General features: G+C 41.8%; 1 protein-coding gene across 3 annotated transcripts in view; it reads right to left on the minus strand.

Annotated features, from left to right (window-relative positions):
• NOL10 (nucleolar protein 10) overlaps positions 1-19,241 on the minus strand; it is an 88,082-nt gene that overhangs the window by 50,664 nt on the left and 18,177 nt on the right. For 2 of the 3 annotated variants that reach the window (XM_007127640.2, XM_007127641.4), the window contains exons 10-13: positions 15,754-15,832; positions 14,407-14,556; positions 11,827-11,893; positions 9,530-9,582 (exon numbers count right to left, since the gene is read on the minus strand). In XM_007127640.2, the coding sequence (XP_007127702.1) occupies positions 9,530-9,582; positions 11,827-11,893; positions 14,407-14,556; positions 15,754-15,832 (349 nt within the window). The remainder of the gene's footprint in view (positions 1-9,529; positions 9,583-11,826; positions 11,894-14,406; positions 14,557-15,753; positions 15,833-19,241) is intronic. The other variant, XM_028496630.1, reaches the window with a different exon arrangement.

The raw sequence follows: 19,241 nt of genomic DNA on the forward strand, positions 1-19,241 counted from the left end.
TCCCGTTGCGGAGCACAGGCTCCGGACGCGCAGGCTCAGCGGCCATGGCTCACGGGCCCAGCCGCTCCGCGGCATGTGGGATCCTCCCAGACCGGGGCGCGAACCCGGTTCCCCTGCATCGGCAGGCGGACGCGCAACCGCTGCGCCACCAGGGAAGCTCCTCAAATCATATTTCTGAAGTCATTTCCCTCACTCACACCTATGATTCTGCCACGACCTTTTCAGTGTATCTTTATTTTGCTCGGTATCACATTCCTCCTAAAAGCTACATAAAAGCCCATGTCCATATAATGCTAAATATAAATACTCTTTGACACTGGACCCCTCAAATTTTACTCATTGCAAAAAAAGTGTAACAGCAACAATCAGCTGAACATCTATCAGGCACCAAGCACCATGAAAAATGACTAAGTATCTACTGTACATAGCTGCCTTACAACATCATTCTTCCTTTTGTAGCTCAAGAAACCAAGGCTGAGACAAGATAAGTAACTTATTCAAAACCACCATATTTACAAGTAGCAAAGCTGGTATTCAAACTCAGGTCAGACTAATTTTGAAATTCCTTCCGTAAGTAATATGGAATGAAGAAATGCCTTCTATGATTCACTTTGTTATAAAGCAGAAACTAACACACCATTGTAAAGCAATTATACTCCAATAAAGATGTTTAAAGAAAAAAAAAAGAAATGCCTTCTAGATCCAGCTCTGTGACCAACTTGTCATTTGACCTTGAACAAATGACTTGATTCCGCCTATAAATTAAGGGGCTAGACTAGATGACCTCAAAGTTCCCTCCCTGCTCTAGTGTTCTGTGCTTCAAACGCTTCCCCTGTTCCTTCACAGCACGTTGGAAAAACCCTTTATTGTGGAAAGCCATTTCAGAAATTATTTGTCCAGTTTATGTTCCGTTTTGTACACCCCTTGTATGTTGGCAAATTCCCCGAGGACAGTTTTCTTTGCATCTGGTACTACCTCCCTAAACCAAGAGAATATGTTGCAACTGGCACCAGAAAATAGGAATTTCTAAATCTAAAAAACTAAAAAAAAAAAAACAAAACAACAACAAAAAAGGAATTTCTAACAAAATTACTTCTGTCACTACCTCTAACAGCTCTCTGCTTAAATAAGCATCTTAGAGGAAAACGTGATCCATCACTTTTAGGACTCTACATGGACACTAATATATTCAGGGCCATTTCAACATACACTAGTGGTCTGAAGAGATCTCACATCTGGGGAATCTCCGGTATCAAATTAGTAAACATAAATGCCTTCAGCCTTGGCTTCAAATCGAAATGGATCAATGGTCCAGATTCAAAGCCAAATCTTAGGGAGCAGCATGCACAGCACTTCCACCAGCTCCAGCTAAAGCACAGGAAGAAAAACAACGGTATTGTTTCCAATCTTTAAAACACGTAAGTCCAGGGCTTCCCTGGTGGCGCCGTGGTTGAGGGTCCACCTGCCGATGCGGGGGACGCGGGTTCGCGCCCCGGTCCGGGAGGATCCCACACGCCGCGGAGCGGCTGGGCCCGTGAGCCATGGCCGCTGAGCCTGCGCGTCCGGAGCGATGTGCTCCGCAACGGGAGACGCCACAACAGTGAGAGGCCCCCGTACCGCAAAAAAACAAAAAACAAAACAAAACAAAAACCACCTAAGTCCATCCTAAAGCCAACTTTTCCACAAATTTCAAAAAAGGTACAACAAAAGCTAAATGCCCTTACTTTCACATTCTCCTTTTGTATTTTTCTAGGAAAGAGTTCATCTTAACAGCACCACTACTGAATCTTTTGGACAAGGCATTTCTTTTAGAAATCTGTCAGCATTCCCAAACATAATGATTGCATTGTCCCAAGATTCTCTGATTCTGCTGATTAGAACATACTGTCAGAGCAAAGGAACTGATCCTTACCCTACTGTATAAAAATGATGTCTAACACTTATGAGTCATGTTCTCCACTTTTTAATTTCACTAATGGTAGGAGAAAAGAGCAGATGTTAAATTCGAATTTGGTATCATAACAGCTAAAAATCATTGCAAACCAGCCATTGTCAAAACATGCAAACGTTATCCAAGAGTCTTCAAATTACGGTCATCAGATTACTCTCATATGTATTTGTTTTATTAATCTTCAGCACATATTAATTCAATGTCTACAGTATAGTAGACACTGCTTTAGGTGGTAGGAATATAACAGGGAAAAGAGCAAAACAATATCCCTGTGTCCATGTTTTACATTATAATGAGGAAAGACATACACTTATTATTTATAAATGTATTCATATACTATTTATATAAATTTACAAATAAGTAAATAAACATAGGAAGATTTTGTGTTCAATGGAAAGCCATGCATACTTTTCCACAAACTTTTCCTTAAACGACCAGGCAGAGATTTCAAGGCTCGCAGACCACAGGGTCTTTCTGTCGTAACCACACACCTATGCCTTTTCAGTCAGAAAGCTGCCACAGACAACACGGGGTACATGAATGCATGCACTGTGTTCCAGTAAAACTTTATTTACAAAAACAGGCAGCTGGTGCTTAGGTGTTTAGTTTGCCAAACTCCTGGTCTAGAGATTATCTCATTCTGATTCCATGGGATATATTTTACAACTCTGTAAACTGCAAGTAACTGACAGCAATGCAAGATAACTGTCTACAGTCACGCAAATGCATTCTGTCCTGGACAGATAACCCTCCATAACTTCAGAAAGGCCTATCTCTTTATTTGCACAGTCCCAATTCAATATCACTTTATTCCACGTAAATCTGTGCTGTTTGAGACTTCACCTTTGATGACACGTGCCTGATTCCCTTATTTAATTAATAAGTCAAATGAAATTTTCAACACGTATTCATTTGATATCTATGTGAAAGTCATGACTTCACATTTTTCTGAAAATTATCCTCTAACAGTTTTAGAGGTCTCACCAAGATGCACAATGGATTCACCTGACAGTGTCAGGTTAACGTCACCACCAGAGAAGCACAGCCAAGCACAGCTGTTCTTCTTGGCTCCATACGAATCCAAAGGGGCAGCAGAACTTCGGTAACGCTGTTTTTCTAGCTTGAATTTTCCTCTCTACTAATTTTGTGTTTGGGTTTTGGTGAACTTATGGCCTATAAGTTATCCCCCCTTGCTGGCAGCAATGGCTGGGGATTTGGTCTTATGCTCTAACCACCTGGTGATCTCTGTAAATGGATAAATGGTTTACAGAGATCTAGTCTCCAAGGGGTGAGAGAAAATGGAGACTCTGGTGTTTTAGCCTTTTCCTGTTTGTGGGACATTTTAAGTTACGATAGGAGTTAAGATGCTACGCTATCCAAAATGATAAGCCTTTGGAAGGTTTAGGAAGAATGATAGACTCTGCTTTTTGTTTTTATTTTTATATTTTAAATCAACCTGGATGTTGTATGGAAAATAGAATGCAAGAGAGACAAAAGTGAAAGAAGAGAGATCAGTTCAGAGGCCACTAAGGTAATCCAGATGAGTGGTGGGAGCGGAAGTACTGAAAAATGGCTGGATTTGAACCAATATTGGAAAAAGAGTTGATGTGACATTCGGATGGACTGGACGAGGAGGCATGAAGAGAGGGGGAGGAAACACGGTGGTGCCTGCGCTCTGGGCCTAGAAACTGAGGAGACAACGGTGCCTCTGCTGGAACGGGAGACAGGCAGGGGTGCGGCGGGGGGAGAGCTGGGATCAAGACTTCTGCTGCAGGCACCTTAATACGGTGCACCAAGTAGACGTCCAGGTGGAGAAGCCCAGTAGCCCAGTGGATATGTAACTCTGCAGCTCCGAGAGGAAGGAAAGGCTGGAGACGGAAGTTTGGAAGTCAGTAGCACGCAGGTGCCTTACAGAGCCTAGGGACAGACGAGCTCCCTGGGGGAGAATAAACGAAGAGACAAGCACTAAGCCCCAGGGCTCACTAACATTTGGGTCAAGGGGAGAGAGCTGAGGCCCAAGCACTGGGCCATGCCAGCAGGAGAAGCCACCAAAGAAGACCAACTGCAAGGGCCAACTGGGCGACGGGAGGAGAACCAAGAGAATGTGGTGTTCTAGAAGCTAGGCACAGCCTGGTCAACTGCGTCCAACATTAGCTAGAGATAAAGTTAAGTGATCTGCATACGAGATGTACTTTAAAGGAGAAAGCGCGTCCAACTCTCCAGGAAAAGCAGAACCTTCTCTGTTGGCCAAAATTCTCTCTGCTGTTTGAGTTGTTTCTAGAGATTGTGGGACAAACTTGTCTTTCACCATTTTGCCCCCAGGTGTGTGATGTGATCATCAGACGAAAAGAAGACCAAGGGACTTCCCTGGTGGTCCAGTGGGTAAGGCGCCACACTCCCAGCGCAGGGGGTCGGGGTTGGATCCCCGGTCGGGGAACTAGATCCCGCACGCGTGCCGCAACCAAGAGTTCACATGCTGCAACTAAGAAGGCAACATGCCACAACTAAAGATCTCGTGTGCCACAACTAAGAGCCTGTGCAACCAAAATAAATAAATTAAATAAATAAACATTAAAAAAAAAAAGACCAAGTCTCTAACCCTAAACTTTAAAATTAAAATGGAGAAGATAATAGCTATATAAAAAGGAGACATAAAATATCTGTAAGACACTGTAAAATCTAATGTTAAGCTAAAATAACATATTTGCAATTTGGACAGCTGACAAAAATATGTTATCTATGGTGAAGGTAAGGAATATTGTTAGAAGGCACTATATAACCATGATCTTAAGCCTTCTGGAAAATCATGCCAAAACATACCCAAGCAGTAATATTTGAAACACTGGCCTTGAAAAAAGAGGCCATCTCTGAGGGAGGCCACAGAAATACCTCGATAACGGACAATCTAATATAGTGGCTGAGTTTAGAAGTAGACTAACAAGTTCAATTCACCACAGACAGAACAGTCAAAACTGTTCGCATCTAAATTTCTTTGTTTCAGTCACAAAAGCCCATAGAGAAAAAAACACCAGTGAAAAGATTATGATACCCATTTTTAACTCTTTACTGAGCAACAAAAACAAAATCTGCCCAAATGCAAATACCCATATATCTACTACAAAATTTTTCATCGCACTTCTCTAAAACTGACTTCCAAACACTACAAATGTATTTCAAAAGCACCTCTCTGACCACCCCCAAACCAGGCGGCACTCGCTGACCTCCTGTCTCCTGAAGGGCTGAAGCACAGGTGTTTGATCTAAATCAGACTAAACTCCTCTGAACAGGAGCAAGTGAACCCAGCGATGGTATCTGGAGGCCATGGCTCTTCTGAAGACCTTTTGGGTTGGTGAATGATAACTCACTGAAGTGAAGAGACTTAAAGACATTCGCTAGACTGAATCTTTTATTACATTTCACAAAATTTGGCTAAACTTCACTCGTTTTTTTTGCACTTCCTTTGGCTTTACATGCCTTTGGGAGGATATGTGCGTGTGTGTTACAACTAAGTGAAGCAAGCGTTCTTGAGATTTTATGCCTCTTAATACGCAGTCATCTCTCTTCGCAAAGATAGAGTTCCGGAGGTTTCACGCATTATGCTGGGTAAGTTCAAGTGCTGTTTTCTTAAAAGAAACAGAAGCACTGGTGCAAGTTAAATATAACCCTTTATGTTTTCAACTCTGCCCTGTTTGCAGGTACTCTGGCTCCAAAAGTACTTTCCAAATTTAAAATATAATTTTAAATTAAATAGTAAATGTTAAAATATTTAATACAGTTTTTTGATTCATTATAAAGAATAAAAACATCTCAATAAAAACAAGTATTTTTTTCCCTAAGAAAATGTTTTAAAATAAAACACCTAACTGCCAATACTGAAAGATGGATTCAGTGACATTGCATATGATCATTATAGTGGCTTAAATTTACATGTTCAGAAAAAAAAAACCAAAAAACCAAACCATACATCCTTAATCAACTGACTTTTATTCTTCTAATTCAAACAGCTTCCTAAACAAATAATAATTCTCTTTTTCCCAAGTTTATGCATCCATACACATTATCAAACATGCAAGCCATCAACTATCCTATCATGAGCGGTCTCTGGAGCCCACTGACCCACGGGGGCTTGGAGCCCAAGGAGCATTTCCAACAGAAACAGTACTCAGCACACTGGCAGGTTTGGGGCTGGGTGCCACAGGACTTGGATTCCCTCTGGAGTCTATACAGTTGCCAAAGGTGTTAATTATGAAGAACTAACCTACGATTAAATTACACTTCAGAGGAAACCAAACTTGAAAAACTATTTCTGGCATTAGTTCTGAAAGCTGCAGTTGAATTAGGCCCTGGAATTTAAAAAACAAACACACAAAATAACAGATCCTGGTCTCTGAGAGGGAAAAAAAAGAGAGTACTGAGAAAATGGGGAAAGGGCTGGAGAAAATCCATTTGGTCATAAAAGACTAGTTAGCTACTGGGGTATGTAAGTAGCAGAGAGTATATAAATCAGTATTTGCATTTAATCTAAAGAGACTTCAAGTATTCAAGAAAGATGGTATCAGGTAGAAAGGCAAAAATTAATAAGCTAAAAGAACATTAAGCTGTCTTCATTTTTAGCACAGCCCCAAAGCAGGGAAAAAGGGTTTTCATACCTGGTTTATAAGAGGTTGATACAAATCACAGTCCAAACCTCCCATATCTGGCATGAATTATATATTAAACACACACTTCTCTGTTTCTATAGGCCTCAAATAAACCTTTGTGCCAAATATCAGCTTGGTGAGTTTGATAAAATCTTATGAAAGATGGCAGGCTTTCAGACCCCCGGGCTCTCTCCGCTTTGAAGGAGTGTCACAAAGAATAGGTTCCAAGTAAAGACGAGCGGCACTCTGAAACCTCACTCCGTGCACGGCAGCAGGGCAGAAAGGCAGGTCAGGAGGGAACGCTTGCGTGCCAGCTGCAGCGCGATGCTTAGCTGCGCGAGAACAACTCTGCTCTCACTGCCCGCACGTGCACAGGCGCCTCGGAGCAGCCTCTGGATTCTTTTTCACGGCGCTCGAGTTAAATCTGAGCTACAGAGCTGAAACTAAAAAGACCTTATAAGATAAGCTAACATTTGTCAAGAAAGCAGTTTCTCACCACCTGGCCAGCATCTAGCCCCTCGCACACGTGCAAATTAAAGTTCCCAGAACGTGGAACAAAAAAGCCCGCTCTGAGAAACAGGCCCAGAGAAGCAGAAGGGAATAAGGGTCTCCTCCAGTTCTAAGGGTCCACCATCCCCTTTCTCCTCCTGGATTCAGGGAGGGACCTCCCCGTCTGCATGTTTACCAAGCAGAAAGCAGCTGTCATCTCTGGTTCTTTCCTCTCCTCTCCTCCTCACATCCAACCAATGACCAAGCCTGTCTTACAACCTTGACAGTCTTTCCAATTCTGTCCCCACTGCCACCATCTTAGCACAAGCTGGTAAGACAGCCTTCCCGCAAAAGTACTCGGAACTGCCCTCCCCGGCTCCACACCAAGGGGCTCTCAGCCCACGGCTGCTCACCAGTTGAGCAGATCCCCAGTGCGGCCTCCGCACTCTATCTCAGGTTCTGGTGGATTCCACACACTTCTGACGGGAGGAAGGGCTCTTCCATCCAAGACATCGACGCCTTAGAGGCAGCTGCTGACGATCAAAACACAGTGAGCGCTCCTGAGAGGGAGACGGAAAGAGACCTCCGCCGGGAGGAGAAGTAAAGGGGGGCAAGCGGATTTACTCCGCCTCTCCTGTCGTTCCCGGGGGGTTGACGCTGCGAGAAGGCTATTAACAGCGGACCGAGGGAAGGCTCTTCTCGTGATCGACACGAGTCTCCATCAGTGGACACCACCGGACACACCACCTGGCTACTCATGGATAACAAACCTCTGAAATCACTGCCCACCAGATCAGACTTCTTTCAAATTACCCCAGGACCCCCAAAGCTCCAACTACTAAAAAGGGAGGCCTGGCCAAGGTAGCACAGGGACCATCACCTCTCCTGTAGATTGCTACAGCCTGTCCTTGCTGCTTCCGGATTGGATCCTACCTAATCCATTCTCCTGATGGCAGCCAAAATAATCCTTCAGAAATGCAAATCTGACCACAGCACTCTCCCGCCTTCAACTTTTCCAGGAGTGCCTGCCCCGCGCCGTCACACCTGGCCTACAAGACCGTCACAGCCTGGCCGCCGGGCCCCTTTTCAGCCTGAGCTGCAGCGCTCATGCTCGGCCACGACTGTTATCTTCTCCCTGATCTTAGCACACAATGCTCCCTTCACTTCCAAGATCCTTCTCCCCTTCGGCACCCCACCCTCTTCACCCAGGAGACACAACCAGCCTTCTGGTCCCTCCCTCCGAGCATCCTCCACATTTCCCACCAGCTTCCAGCCCCATGATGGGTTCCTTGCTTCTGTCATCGCATTCATCACGCCGACTGGAAACTGTCCACTTTCTTGTTTTATTCCCGATTAATGAACTCCTTGAAGAGAGGGGCAGAGTACCCTATACACTGTTACACTGCCCACCTACAGCACTGTGCCTGCCACACAGTTGATACAATCACTTATTGATCAGATGAAGACAAAGATACATAAACTAACAGGAATATGGAAGCAGTATCTGTGAGACTCCGGGGAGAAAAGAACAAATGACGATTGAGGAAAACGGAAAAGCTGCTGTTTGAACAGTCTTCATTTCACTATCAATCAAAAGAAACACCTCAAAGTGCTTTTTCAACAACATATCAGGTTCCTGAAACCACAGAAAGTCCACATCAACAGAATACGTTTGTTTTTTTTTTTTTTGAAATACACACACGGTTGAGCTATTTCAAAAACGCATCATCTATATAAAGAACTTTCACAACTGTAGCCTAACAGTGATTACAGAGAGTTCACTGCCCTAAAGATCCCATCTTCAACACCCCTCCTGCTCCTCCCCAGATCTCAGGAAAGGAGATGTTTGCTGACCGTAATCTAATGCCAACTTCGCACTCTATGCTTTTCTGTTTAGGTAAAGGTAGGGAAGCTTCTGGCACACGTGACAGAAGAATTCTTTAAGGAAGAAAAAACGGCACAAGATTGCAAACCGCATGTCATCACTGGTCACGGCAATCTGAGACAGTTTCTTTTATACAAACTCATTTTTAAAAGACACAAACTAAAAAAAAAATAAAATAAAATAAAAATAAATAAAAAATAAAAGACACAAACTACAAAGAGATGACTGGGAGAGAGCTAGACTTTTATTTTAGAGGATTAGATCTCCTGATCACTAACAGCTGAAAGTTTAAGATTCTGGAATGCTCTGAAACAAAAAACAAATGTAGATCTGAAGAATAAAGACAAATTTCTACTATTTTAATGGGATATTAAGTAGTTTCCCACAAACAATGGTCAAGCATTATTTTACGGGTTCCAGGAAGCACAGGGAATTGACAAGTGAGCCACTGTGTCTAATTTACGCGGCCACATGCAGACCCAAAGTCCCTTGACACAGCCAGCTTAAAAGTACAGAATCTTTTCTTGTCCTATTTTTATCATAACTCCTTTCTGTATCGCTTACCGGAATGTAATAGATGCCCATCTTGGGGGTTTCATTGGCAGTAAGAAGCATTCCTAAAAATAAACACAATGAAAACGGTAAACACATGGGGAAAAGAAAAGCTCCCTTTTCTACTTGTTTTACGTTTTGAAGTGGATGAGGTGCTCAGAACACGGCAAACGGCAGAAGAGCCAGACCAGCAGCCAGGCACCCTCGGAGTCAGCTTGCGGCCTGTGGTCCCTGACCCTCCCAGACAGGGCACCTTAAGTATCAGAAAGACCAGCTTCCCCATCTGCAAACACTTAGGCTGTACTAGCTAAGTGACTCAGCAGTTCCCACCATGAAGTGCTCAGGTCTATACAAAGTTTGCCATCATTTTTAAGGGGGAAAGTTTTAAGCTTCAGACACACAGATAAAATGTAGTTTTGATGCACTATTTATTATAATAATAATAAGGAAGTCAAGAAGAAAGGTTTCTCTCTGTTAATCAGGAATCAAAGAAGCAAGGTAAAGTATTTCCCACCAAATGGCACAGCAAAGTAGTTCCTAATGTTTGAATTAAACTTTACATCTTAATAGAAAACAAAATGGCTTACAGGGAATGCTATGTGTAGCTACACTAGAAAAGACCCATACAGAATCTAACAGCCTGGGACTTCCCTGGTGGCGCGGTGGTTAAGAATCCACCTGCCAATGCAGGGGACACGGGTTCGAGCCCTGGTCCGGGAAGATCCCACATACCGTGGAGCAACTAAGCCCACGCACCCTAGAGCTTGCACATTGCAACTACTGAGCCCATGCGCTGCAACTACTGAAGCCTGCGCGCTCTAGTGCCCCCGTGCCCCAACTACTGAGCCCACGTGCTGCAACTACTGAAGCCCGTGCGCCTAGAGCCCGTGCTCCGGAACAAGAGAAGCCACCGCAATGAGAAACCCGCGCACCGCAACGAAGACCCAACGCAGCCAAAAATAAATAAATTAATTAATCAATTAAAAAAATAAAGAATTTAGCATCTGCAGACCTGCTTGTCTCGAGACCACACTATTCACTGTGCACGGGACGTGGCTCCCAGGGCGAGGCTGTGGATCAGGGCGGGGCTTCACAGCCACTTGGGAAGCATGTGAAAAGTAACTCATTTCGGGGCTCTCCCCCAGACGCCGAGTCAGTACCCCTGATGTGTGTAGGGACAAGCAAGCCGTACTTCTAAGACGCTCCCAGGAGATCCTGGGGGTGGCCAGGCTGGAGACCCTCTGCTAGTCACTGCCACTGCCTCCTGCCTCCTCATGTTCAAAGGCTCAAAGAAGAAAACATCATCCTTCTCTCCAAATTTGCTCTCTCTCCTGTGCTCCCAATCTCGGCTCCAAGTATCACTTCCTACTCATCTTAGTTCAAAACTGATCTACCTTTTACCTGGTGGACAGAACCACCTCTGGAAGCAGGGTCTGAGTAGGTCCTGACCACACACAGCACCCAGCCACTCAGCAGGTCACTCCTGGGTCCGCACCAGCCGGGCACCACCTGCTTCCCACCCCATTCCTCCCAGAGCTTCTCTGTGCACCGTGCTGTGCGCCCCCCCCATCCTTCCTGCCCTTCTTACACTGTCCCCTCATGGGGATCACCTCACCTCCCAACTCCACCCAGCACCCCAGGCTCAATGCAAACAGAGATCTCCTCTACGTTTTCCTCTCATTGCTTCAGCTGAACCTTCTCTCTCTCTCTTCTGCCATCTGTACATACATAACAGAACTCTTTCTGCTTTGCCTTGTATCCCTCCGTCAAAATTATCTGCGTACATCCGTCCTCAGAATACAACCCTGCTTGAGAGTGGGAAGTGTTCTCATTTTCCAGAATTCTTCACAGATTTGCCTTGAAGGGACTGTTAAATCTTGAAATCTGCCAGGTAATTTACTGAACAGCCTGCAACACAGAATATACCACCCCACGGCTTTATGAGCCTGTGTATCATCATCAGGGAACTCCAGCCTCCTCCAAATCCCTAACCTCAATTTCTACACACGATTACTAATCACAGAAAACAGCTAAAGCGCACACTAAAATAGCACCTCACCTGCCACCGACCTATAGACTGCTACCAGTTTCTACTAATAGCTAGGCTGGCTGAGGACTAAGTCACTGACAGGGTCGTTTTCTCAATCGTCCACGCCACTTCCGGCTCTTAATTTTTCAAGTAAATACAATATCCAAGAATTGTCCCAACCAAGCCAAACCCCGTCTTAAGAAATGCAATGAGTTTAAAACCCTATAGAGCATAACCTAGATTCATCTCGCAGAATGGCCCGTTGCTACATACTGCATACCTGAGTTGGGAGAGAGGCAAACATCATTAATGTCATGTTCTGGCTCCAAGGAAGTAAATATTTTTCCCTAAAAGAGTAATAAGCGAAAAGGAATTATTAAAATAGTTAAAGGAAGACAACTTTTGGCAATGTGATATATAGAAAATAACCTGGAGACATAACTCACTACACTCTGCTGATGTGAAAAAATAAAGTCACCTAACTGAAATCACAGAATTTAAGTTCAAAAAAACTTGGAGAATTTGTTTTATCAATTTATCAAATCCTCTCATTTTAGAGAGGAAGAAACTGAGGCTCGGGGGGAGAGGTGACTTTCTTGGGAAAATAAGTACAAACTTTTAAAGATAATGTCTAAACAGGAAAGGGCAAAGTCTAAAATAAAGTTGTACATCAACTCTAAAGAATTCTCATAACCTGGAAAACACACCCTCGGTAAACTTGTCCTCAAAGAAACCAAAGATGAAGAGACGGTCGACATGGCAGAATGAGGGTGGTATCTGCCACACCTGAGTCACGAGGACTTGAGGGGGATCCGGTAAGATGATGAATATAAAATAACTTACAAAACAAAATCCTATAAATACATAAAGTGTTAGCTATTACATAGCAAAGGGTAAAATTTTTTTTTAATGTGGGGGGAAATATACTATAGTTTTAAAAATTCAGAGAAGTTAAGTAAAAGAAAAAAGACAGAAAGTAAGTAGATGGGAGTGGAAGAAGGTGATGAGAAAGATAAACAAGGAAAGCAAGTCAAGCAGAGCCAAGTAATTTGGGTGTTGGTCAAGAGGGCGTATTTAGTCATTGCAACAACGCCAAAATAAAACTTACTGTAGCAACTACAACGTGATTTCAAGAACTGCTGTTGAAAATGTCTGCCAGCTCTTGCATTTATCAACCCATTATTAGAGGCTCCATGGCAAAGTGGGATCAGTAGTTAAAAAAATAATTTTGCACTCAGCGAAAAATAGCAGCCAGGTTCTAATTCAAGACAGACAATGGAACTCACACAGCTACCTCCCTTTCGTCTCAAGTGCCCACCCACTGAAACAAAAAATGGAAAGAGGGAAGGAAAAAGGAAGGTGAAATGGGAATAATAATAGCATGGAACAAAAAAGAAAAGGGGCCACAGTTCATAGAAATCCATGTTGGGGAAAACTATGCAGCAGTTAGAGGGCCTGGGAGGATGCATCCAAATTGGTAAGTTTACCATTAGCTAGGATGGAAGCCAGGTCAAGGAAAACTTCTACTTTACCAGTATGCTACGACCTTTCAAAAATAAAATGTCTGCTTTGTAGTATTAAAAAGAAATACTGTTTCAAAGTAAGCTAGTTTGGATTATCAGAAAAGGGCAGAGAAAATTCCGGCCTAAGACACCACGAATCTTCCTAAGAAAGCCCTCAAAACCCTCCAACTCAAAGCAGCATAGCCGGTTCCCCGGCAATCGTCAGGGTAACTCTTCCGGGAATTGAGAAAAGCCGGAAGCCCTTCCTCTTCGCCCTAACAGAGTCTCAGGAGCTGCAAAGGTGACTGGGCTTGAGAGACAGGACACACCCCAGGGATAACTCGGAGCCTCCACAGCAGATCCAGAGAAAAAAAGAAAGGGAGCTAAGTAAGGTCAATACTTTGAGAGTCGACAAAATGAAAATGAAAAACAAAAGTAATGGTCCAAGCAGGCAGGGATTCTGATCAGTAGCTGAACCGTGACGGAGCTGCTGGGAGCATCTCTGCCCTAAGCTCGGGCAGCCCTCACAGGAAAGACTGACGCTCGCCCTCCGGCAACTAATGCTGAGGCTGCTGGGCCCTCCACCCACTTCATCTCAAAAATGATTTTTTTTTTTTTTTAAGTAACACTTTTTGACTAAAGATGCTAAGTTTGAAATCAATAAACGCAAAGACTCTTAAAAGCAACTGCTACACTGAATGAATTTTTTCCCAGTTGATGAACTAATCTTTTACTACTCTCTCAAAATACTTAGGTTTTAAAATGAAAAAGCAAAAGCAGAAAGCAGAATAAAACCAGCAACACAGGGTTTTGTTACCTTTTAAATGACACTCAGAAGGGCAGAGAACATCAAATATTCTGAAGAAAATATTGTTTTTAAGAAAAACACTATAAGAAATTATTGTAAAGGTATCATGTCTAAAATCCAATTGTTTGACATGGGGAAAGGGTATGAAATTGAGATGTATAATAATACTGGTATGGATAGATTAGTAGTAACTCATAAAAACCTTCCTAAGGTTGTAAGACAGCCTCAAAATCTAGGGGGTTTCTCATGGATCAATCTTTCTTTTAAACAGTGATTTACTCTCTACCTAACTGAACATGTAAAAACGCATGCCCGTTCCAGCAAATGAGGAAAACTTCTTAACAGGAAGAAAACACTCTTGACTACTTTGAATATGAATATTATCTATCCCGAAGTAACTGACTTCCAATGAAGTGCCCAAACGGCTGCTTAGTACTGATATTTCTTTCTCAAGAACCCACATTGCTCAAAAAAGGCAACAGAAAAAAATGAAACATTACATGGAAAGTAGGCAAATAAGTAAGTAATGTTAACAACAAAAAATACGTACTGAGTTCTTATTCCACATTTTGATAATTCGAGAGTCAGCAGAGAAAATCAAATCTAATGAATCCTGGAAATGAACTGATTTAATGGGCAGCCCATATTGGTGATCCTTAACTAGCAATGGCTTATCAGACCGAAGATCATACAATAAAACCTAAAAAAAAAAAGTTATTTCTGTTTAAACGAAATAAACATTTTATCTTGAAACTTTTAAAACTTAGAATAACGGCTGCCATTTGCTTCATTACCTTTTTTATCAACACAATGAACACCCCTCACTCAGGGTACAAAGATTCTAAAGTCAGCCAGCAAAAATACTCCAGAAAAATCTCTTAAATTACCCTTCCAGTACATGGTTTTATGAATCCAACCCTGAGAGCAGTCTTTAGGCACCCTAAGATTGAGAACTACTTAGCTATATTAAGGAAGGAACCAAAAGGAAAGTCCACAAGAATTCGTGTCATTTATGAATTCAACAAATATATACACTGAGGGCCTGCTGTGTGCCAGGCACTGTCACAGTGGCTGACAGAAACAAGAACAAGAAGCATAATGAAGACAGTCCTGGTAGATTCAAGACAGATGGCGGTGGCAGGGTTATGACTTTCGGGGGGAGGGGTTGGTCTCTTCTGAGCCCCGTCTTGATAGGCAAGGGGCCTGGTGAAGCTGGATCTTAGTCCCAGGTGACAGATGACAGAAACAGTAACTCTACTGGAAGCAGGGCTCACACCTGTGCTGAGGTCAGAACAGACTTACAAGTGTGTGGGCTCTGCCTTGAAGGAAAGAGAGGAAAGCTGAGATTAAATCCCGGAAGCTATTTCGTTTGTACTCCTCAGACTAGCGTCTGCTGAGCTATGTCCCACTGACCACTGCCTGCACCGGATGTGGGTGACAGTGCTGGGTGAAAAAAAACGTTCCTTGGGCAAATGCATTTTGGAAATACTTACTCAACACATTTTTTGTCTACAGGAATTCTCCGAGCTTTCAATATATATTTAAATGCACTATAAACCTCAAAGAGTAGAAATCTGGAGAATTCCAAACTTGTATGACCACGGAACTCTACTCCACACACTCTAGAAAATGCTGTTCTAAACCACAGTCAGGAGGACACCTGAGGCATACCCCACTGCAGCTTCAGCTCGAGAGCCTCTCACACAAACCATTCAGGCCAGAACCAGAATTTCTCAAGGTACTGAAGGAACACAGCATTCTGAGTACCCTCTCCACTCTGGCCAAAGCAATAATGCTTCATTTTCTGTTCCCACAGTGAACAGACATGTGGATGTTTCCCATGATACATACACGCCCCTGAAGTAGTAACTGAAGTTTCCAACTTAAACATATTTACCTGCCCTGTGGATGTTCCAACTGCCATGGTCAAGGCACCATTAAATTTCAAAGCAGAGATCGTTGGTAAACTGTTTATCCTGAAAGGCAAAACATTTGTGTTTCGTGCATATACGGCCAAATCTCCTTCCAAATAACAAATTCATTATTAATCTTCACTTCAATTCTAATGGGGACAATCACATTTCTTAGTCTTCTGTTTAAAAGGTAACTGTATCCCAACGTTCTTAATCAAAATGAAAAATAACCTTTACTTATAAATGTAATCTACCTTTAAAAATCTGTAGATTATGTTCTTTAAAAACTGTAAGAAATATTTTCAAAGCAGCTACAAGCAAAAAAAGTTTCTGAAAATATAAAACCAACTGAAAAAGATCAGTATGACAACATCTTTCATTTTGATTAAGCCAGGATAAGGTATTTACAGAAACATGCCCTTTTTTGCTTAAGAGAAAACAGTTTTATATTCGGGCATGGGTATAGCCATTTTCATTTTTAAAGTTAGTGATGTCAAGCTAAAATAAAGGCTAGTCCCCAAACGGGGACCCAGAATCTGTAAACGTAACAAAATGATGGATGTTTATGGCTCTGAATCTGGAGTATGCTTCTCACTCAGTAACCAAGAATAACGCTCTGAGGGGGAAAGGGTCCTAGAAGATGAGTCAGAAGCGGGCCACAGTCCTGATTTCAATACCTATTGTCTCCACGACCTTGGACCAGGACCTTCAGTCCAGGCTGCTGACTCCTGGCATCCTCAGGTCTCTTATGCCACCTAAAGCCTCAGCCTGCAACTACACTGAAGCATCCACGGGAACCTGGAGGTCTCTCGTCTGCATCACTTTCAGTCATTTACTCTTCAAAATGAACTCTGGAATCATTTCTCAGTGCGGTGACATTATTTTTCCTCATTTATTCAAACTTTTTTAAAAAATTTTATTTATTTATTTATTTTTGGCTGTGTTGGGTCTTCGTTGTTACACACGGGCTTTCTCTAGTTGCGGCGAGCGGGGGCTACTCTTCATTGCAGTGCGCAGGCTTCTCACTGCGGTGGCTTCTCTTGTTGTGGAGCATGGGTTCTAGGCACGCGGGCTTCAGTAGTGGTGGCTCACGGGCTCAGAAGTTGTGGCGCGCAGGCTCTAGGGCGCAGGCTCAGTAGTTGTGGTGCACGGGCTGAGTCGCTCCGCGGCATGTGGGATCTTCCCGGAACAGGGCTAGAACCCGTGTCCCCTGCATTGGCAGGCGGATTCTTAACCACTGTGCCACCAGGGAAGCCCTATTCAAACTTCTTTGTTTCTTAATAAAATTTCGTCCCTTTCTTCAGATAGTCACTTATTTAAGCTTATCCCTCTGCATTTTACAATTTTTTTGTTATAAATTAATTTATTATAAATGAGAACTGCTTCTCATTGTATCTTTCTAACTGGATATTGCTGATAAACATCAAAGCCACTGATTTTGTACATTTACTTTGTAACCTATTTACTTAACTCTCATATTAGTGTTTATAGTTTTTCAGTTAGTTCTACTGGGTTTCTTAGGCAGACAATCACATCATCTGCAAAGAACTGTCCTCCGCTAGCCAAAATTTAACACGTATTTCTTTCTCTGACTGTATTGGCTCCACCTTCCAGAACTCTACCTATGTCAAATAACAGAGGTGACGACTTATAATGTTTGTGTAGGAAAAAAATAAAGCTAAGCATAAAAAAATTAATAAATAAAATCACCTGAAGCTGAATCAGCAGGCAGAGCTACTTTCAACACTTTGTAACATATCCAGATTTCATCCCTATGACTGTACACATAAGTTCATTGTTTTTCTTAGGAAAATGTGATAAAACTCTATAGGGAACCGTATGATTTGCTTTTCCACTTAACAGCATATTTGGAACATCTTTCCCTAGAAATAAATATGCTTCTGCCACATAATTCTTAAAGGCCTACGTAGGCTATTGGTCAACACTTCCTCATCTGTAAAATAAATACAAAACAGTACCTGCATCAAAGACTGTTTGTTGTTGTTTTATTAAATAAGTTAATATATGTAGAGAACTTAGAACACTACCTGGCAAACAGAAAGTACTGTTAGCTATTATTTCTACCAAGCTGTATTTTGATTCGATACCCCGGGCTCTTTCTGACATCTAGTATTATTATAATGGGATTAACACCTTGGGCCATGGAAGGTGGGAGAATGTGCACTCTGTACACGTAGGTAGACCTTTAAATTGATGTTACCTTTTCTGTCAGGCAATTTAGCAATGGGTACCAAAAGCCTTAAGAACATGTATGTTGTTCAAGCTCTTGGTATTTTCCCTCAGGAAATAATCATAAAACTGTAAATAGATGAGTACTAGTGAAAAACTATAAGCATCCTTCACGAACCAAGAGTGGTCTGTTACTTAAATTAGACCTGCCTGTATATATGCAGAAGTCATTTTTACTTTCTTCTGTGCATTTTTGAAACTGCTTAGTATCTTTTTACATTAAGTACAAATCTTTACAAAATAAAAATTTTAATAAATAAAATAACCTCCATCATGACAGCTGAAAAAATGCCTCACCCCTAAGGACAAAAGAGGCCACCAAAAATGTTTGTGAATCAATATTCTATTAAAAAAAGAAAAAATACTCCCATGTTTCTAGAGACCACAGTTAAGATTATTTTTTAACATCCCTTCCCTAAATTTTGTATAATGGTACTTCTATTGTAGTCATTAAAGTAGAAATAACCTTAAGACATACTGCAAATAACTCCTGCTGGCCTGTTTTCTTAAATGACTTTTCAAGATGAAACAATTAATGACAGTTTGTACACAAGTCTCTTTATTCTAATTCAAACACAAGTTAATGCTTAAGGGTAAGAGAAAATTAACCTCTTTGCTTCCTAGAGAGTGAGTAAATATCCTTCACTTAAACCTGATTTTCTACTTTCTAAAAATAAACAAGCTTCTGATTCATTTTCTTTCATACCTATTTGATGAATACTAATAAGCATTTTCCGTTGCTTTATTCTATTAACAAATGTAGAGACTCATAATTCAGTAATCTGCACATTAATGTTTTATGAGTTTCCCTGTATGTGTACATTTCACAATAAAAATGTCTAAGTAATTCCAAAACAAAACGAAAAAGCAAATGTAGAGTGAGTTTTCCATTTTTATATTGTTTAATACACTACACTCCATACCATGACTAATGAGGTTATTCATTAGTATTACTTTAATAAAACTCAGTAAAAATACTCAGGAAAAAAATTTCCTATACTCACTTTCAGTGTCATAATTAAAAGATGGAAAAAATTTTTTCTTTACTTATGACAGAGGGAAAAATGTATACATTAGAAACAGACATCTTTCCATTCAGTGATTCTTAGCTTTTTTTTCTAGGTCAAGAATGCTTTACAAAGCTGATTTTTTCAAAAGAAGGAACTGTATTTCTTCTTCTCTCCCCCAGAAAAATGCAAATCACACAAAATTCTACAATAAA

Source organism: Physeter macrocephalus, chromosome 12 (assembly GCF_002837175.3).
Source record: "Physeter macrocephalus isolate SW-GA chromosome 12, ASM283717v5, whole genome shotgun sequence".
NCBI classification, from domain to species: Eukaryota; Metazoa; Chordata; class Mammalia; order Artiodactyla; family Physeteridae; genus Physeter; species Physeter macrocephalus.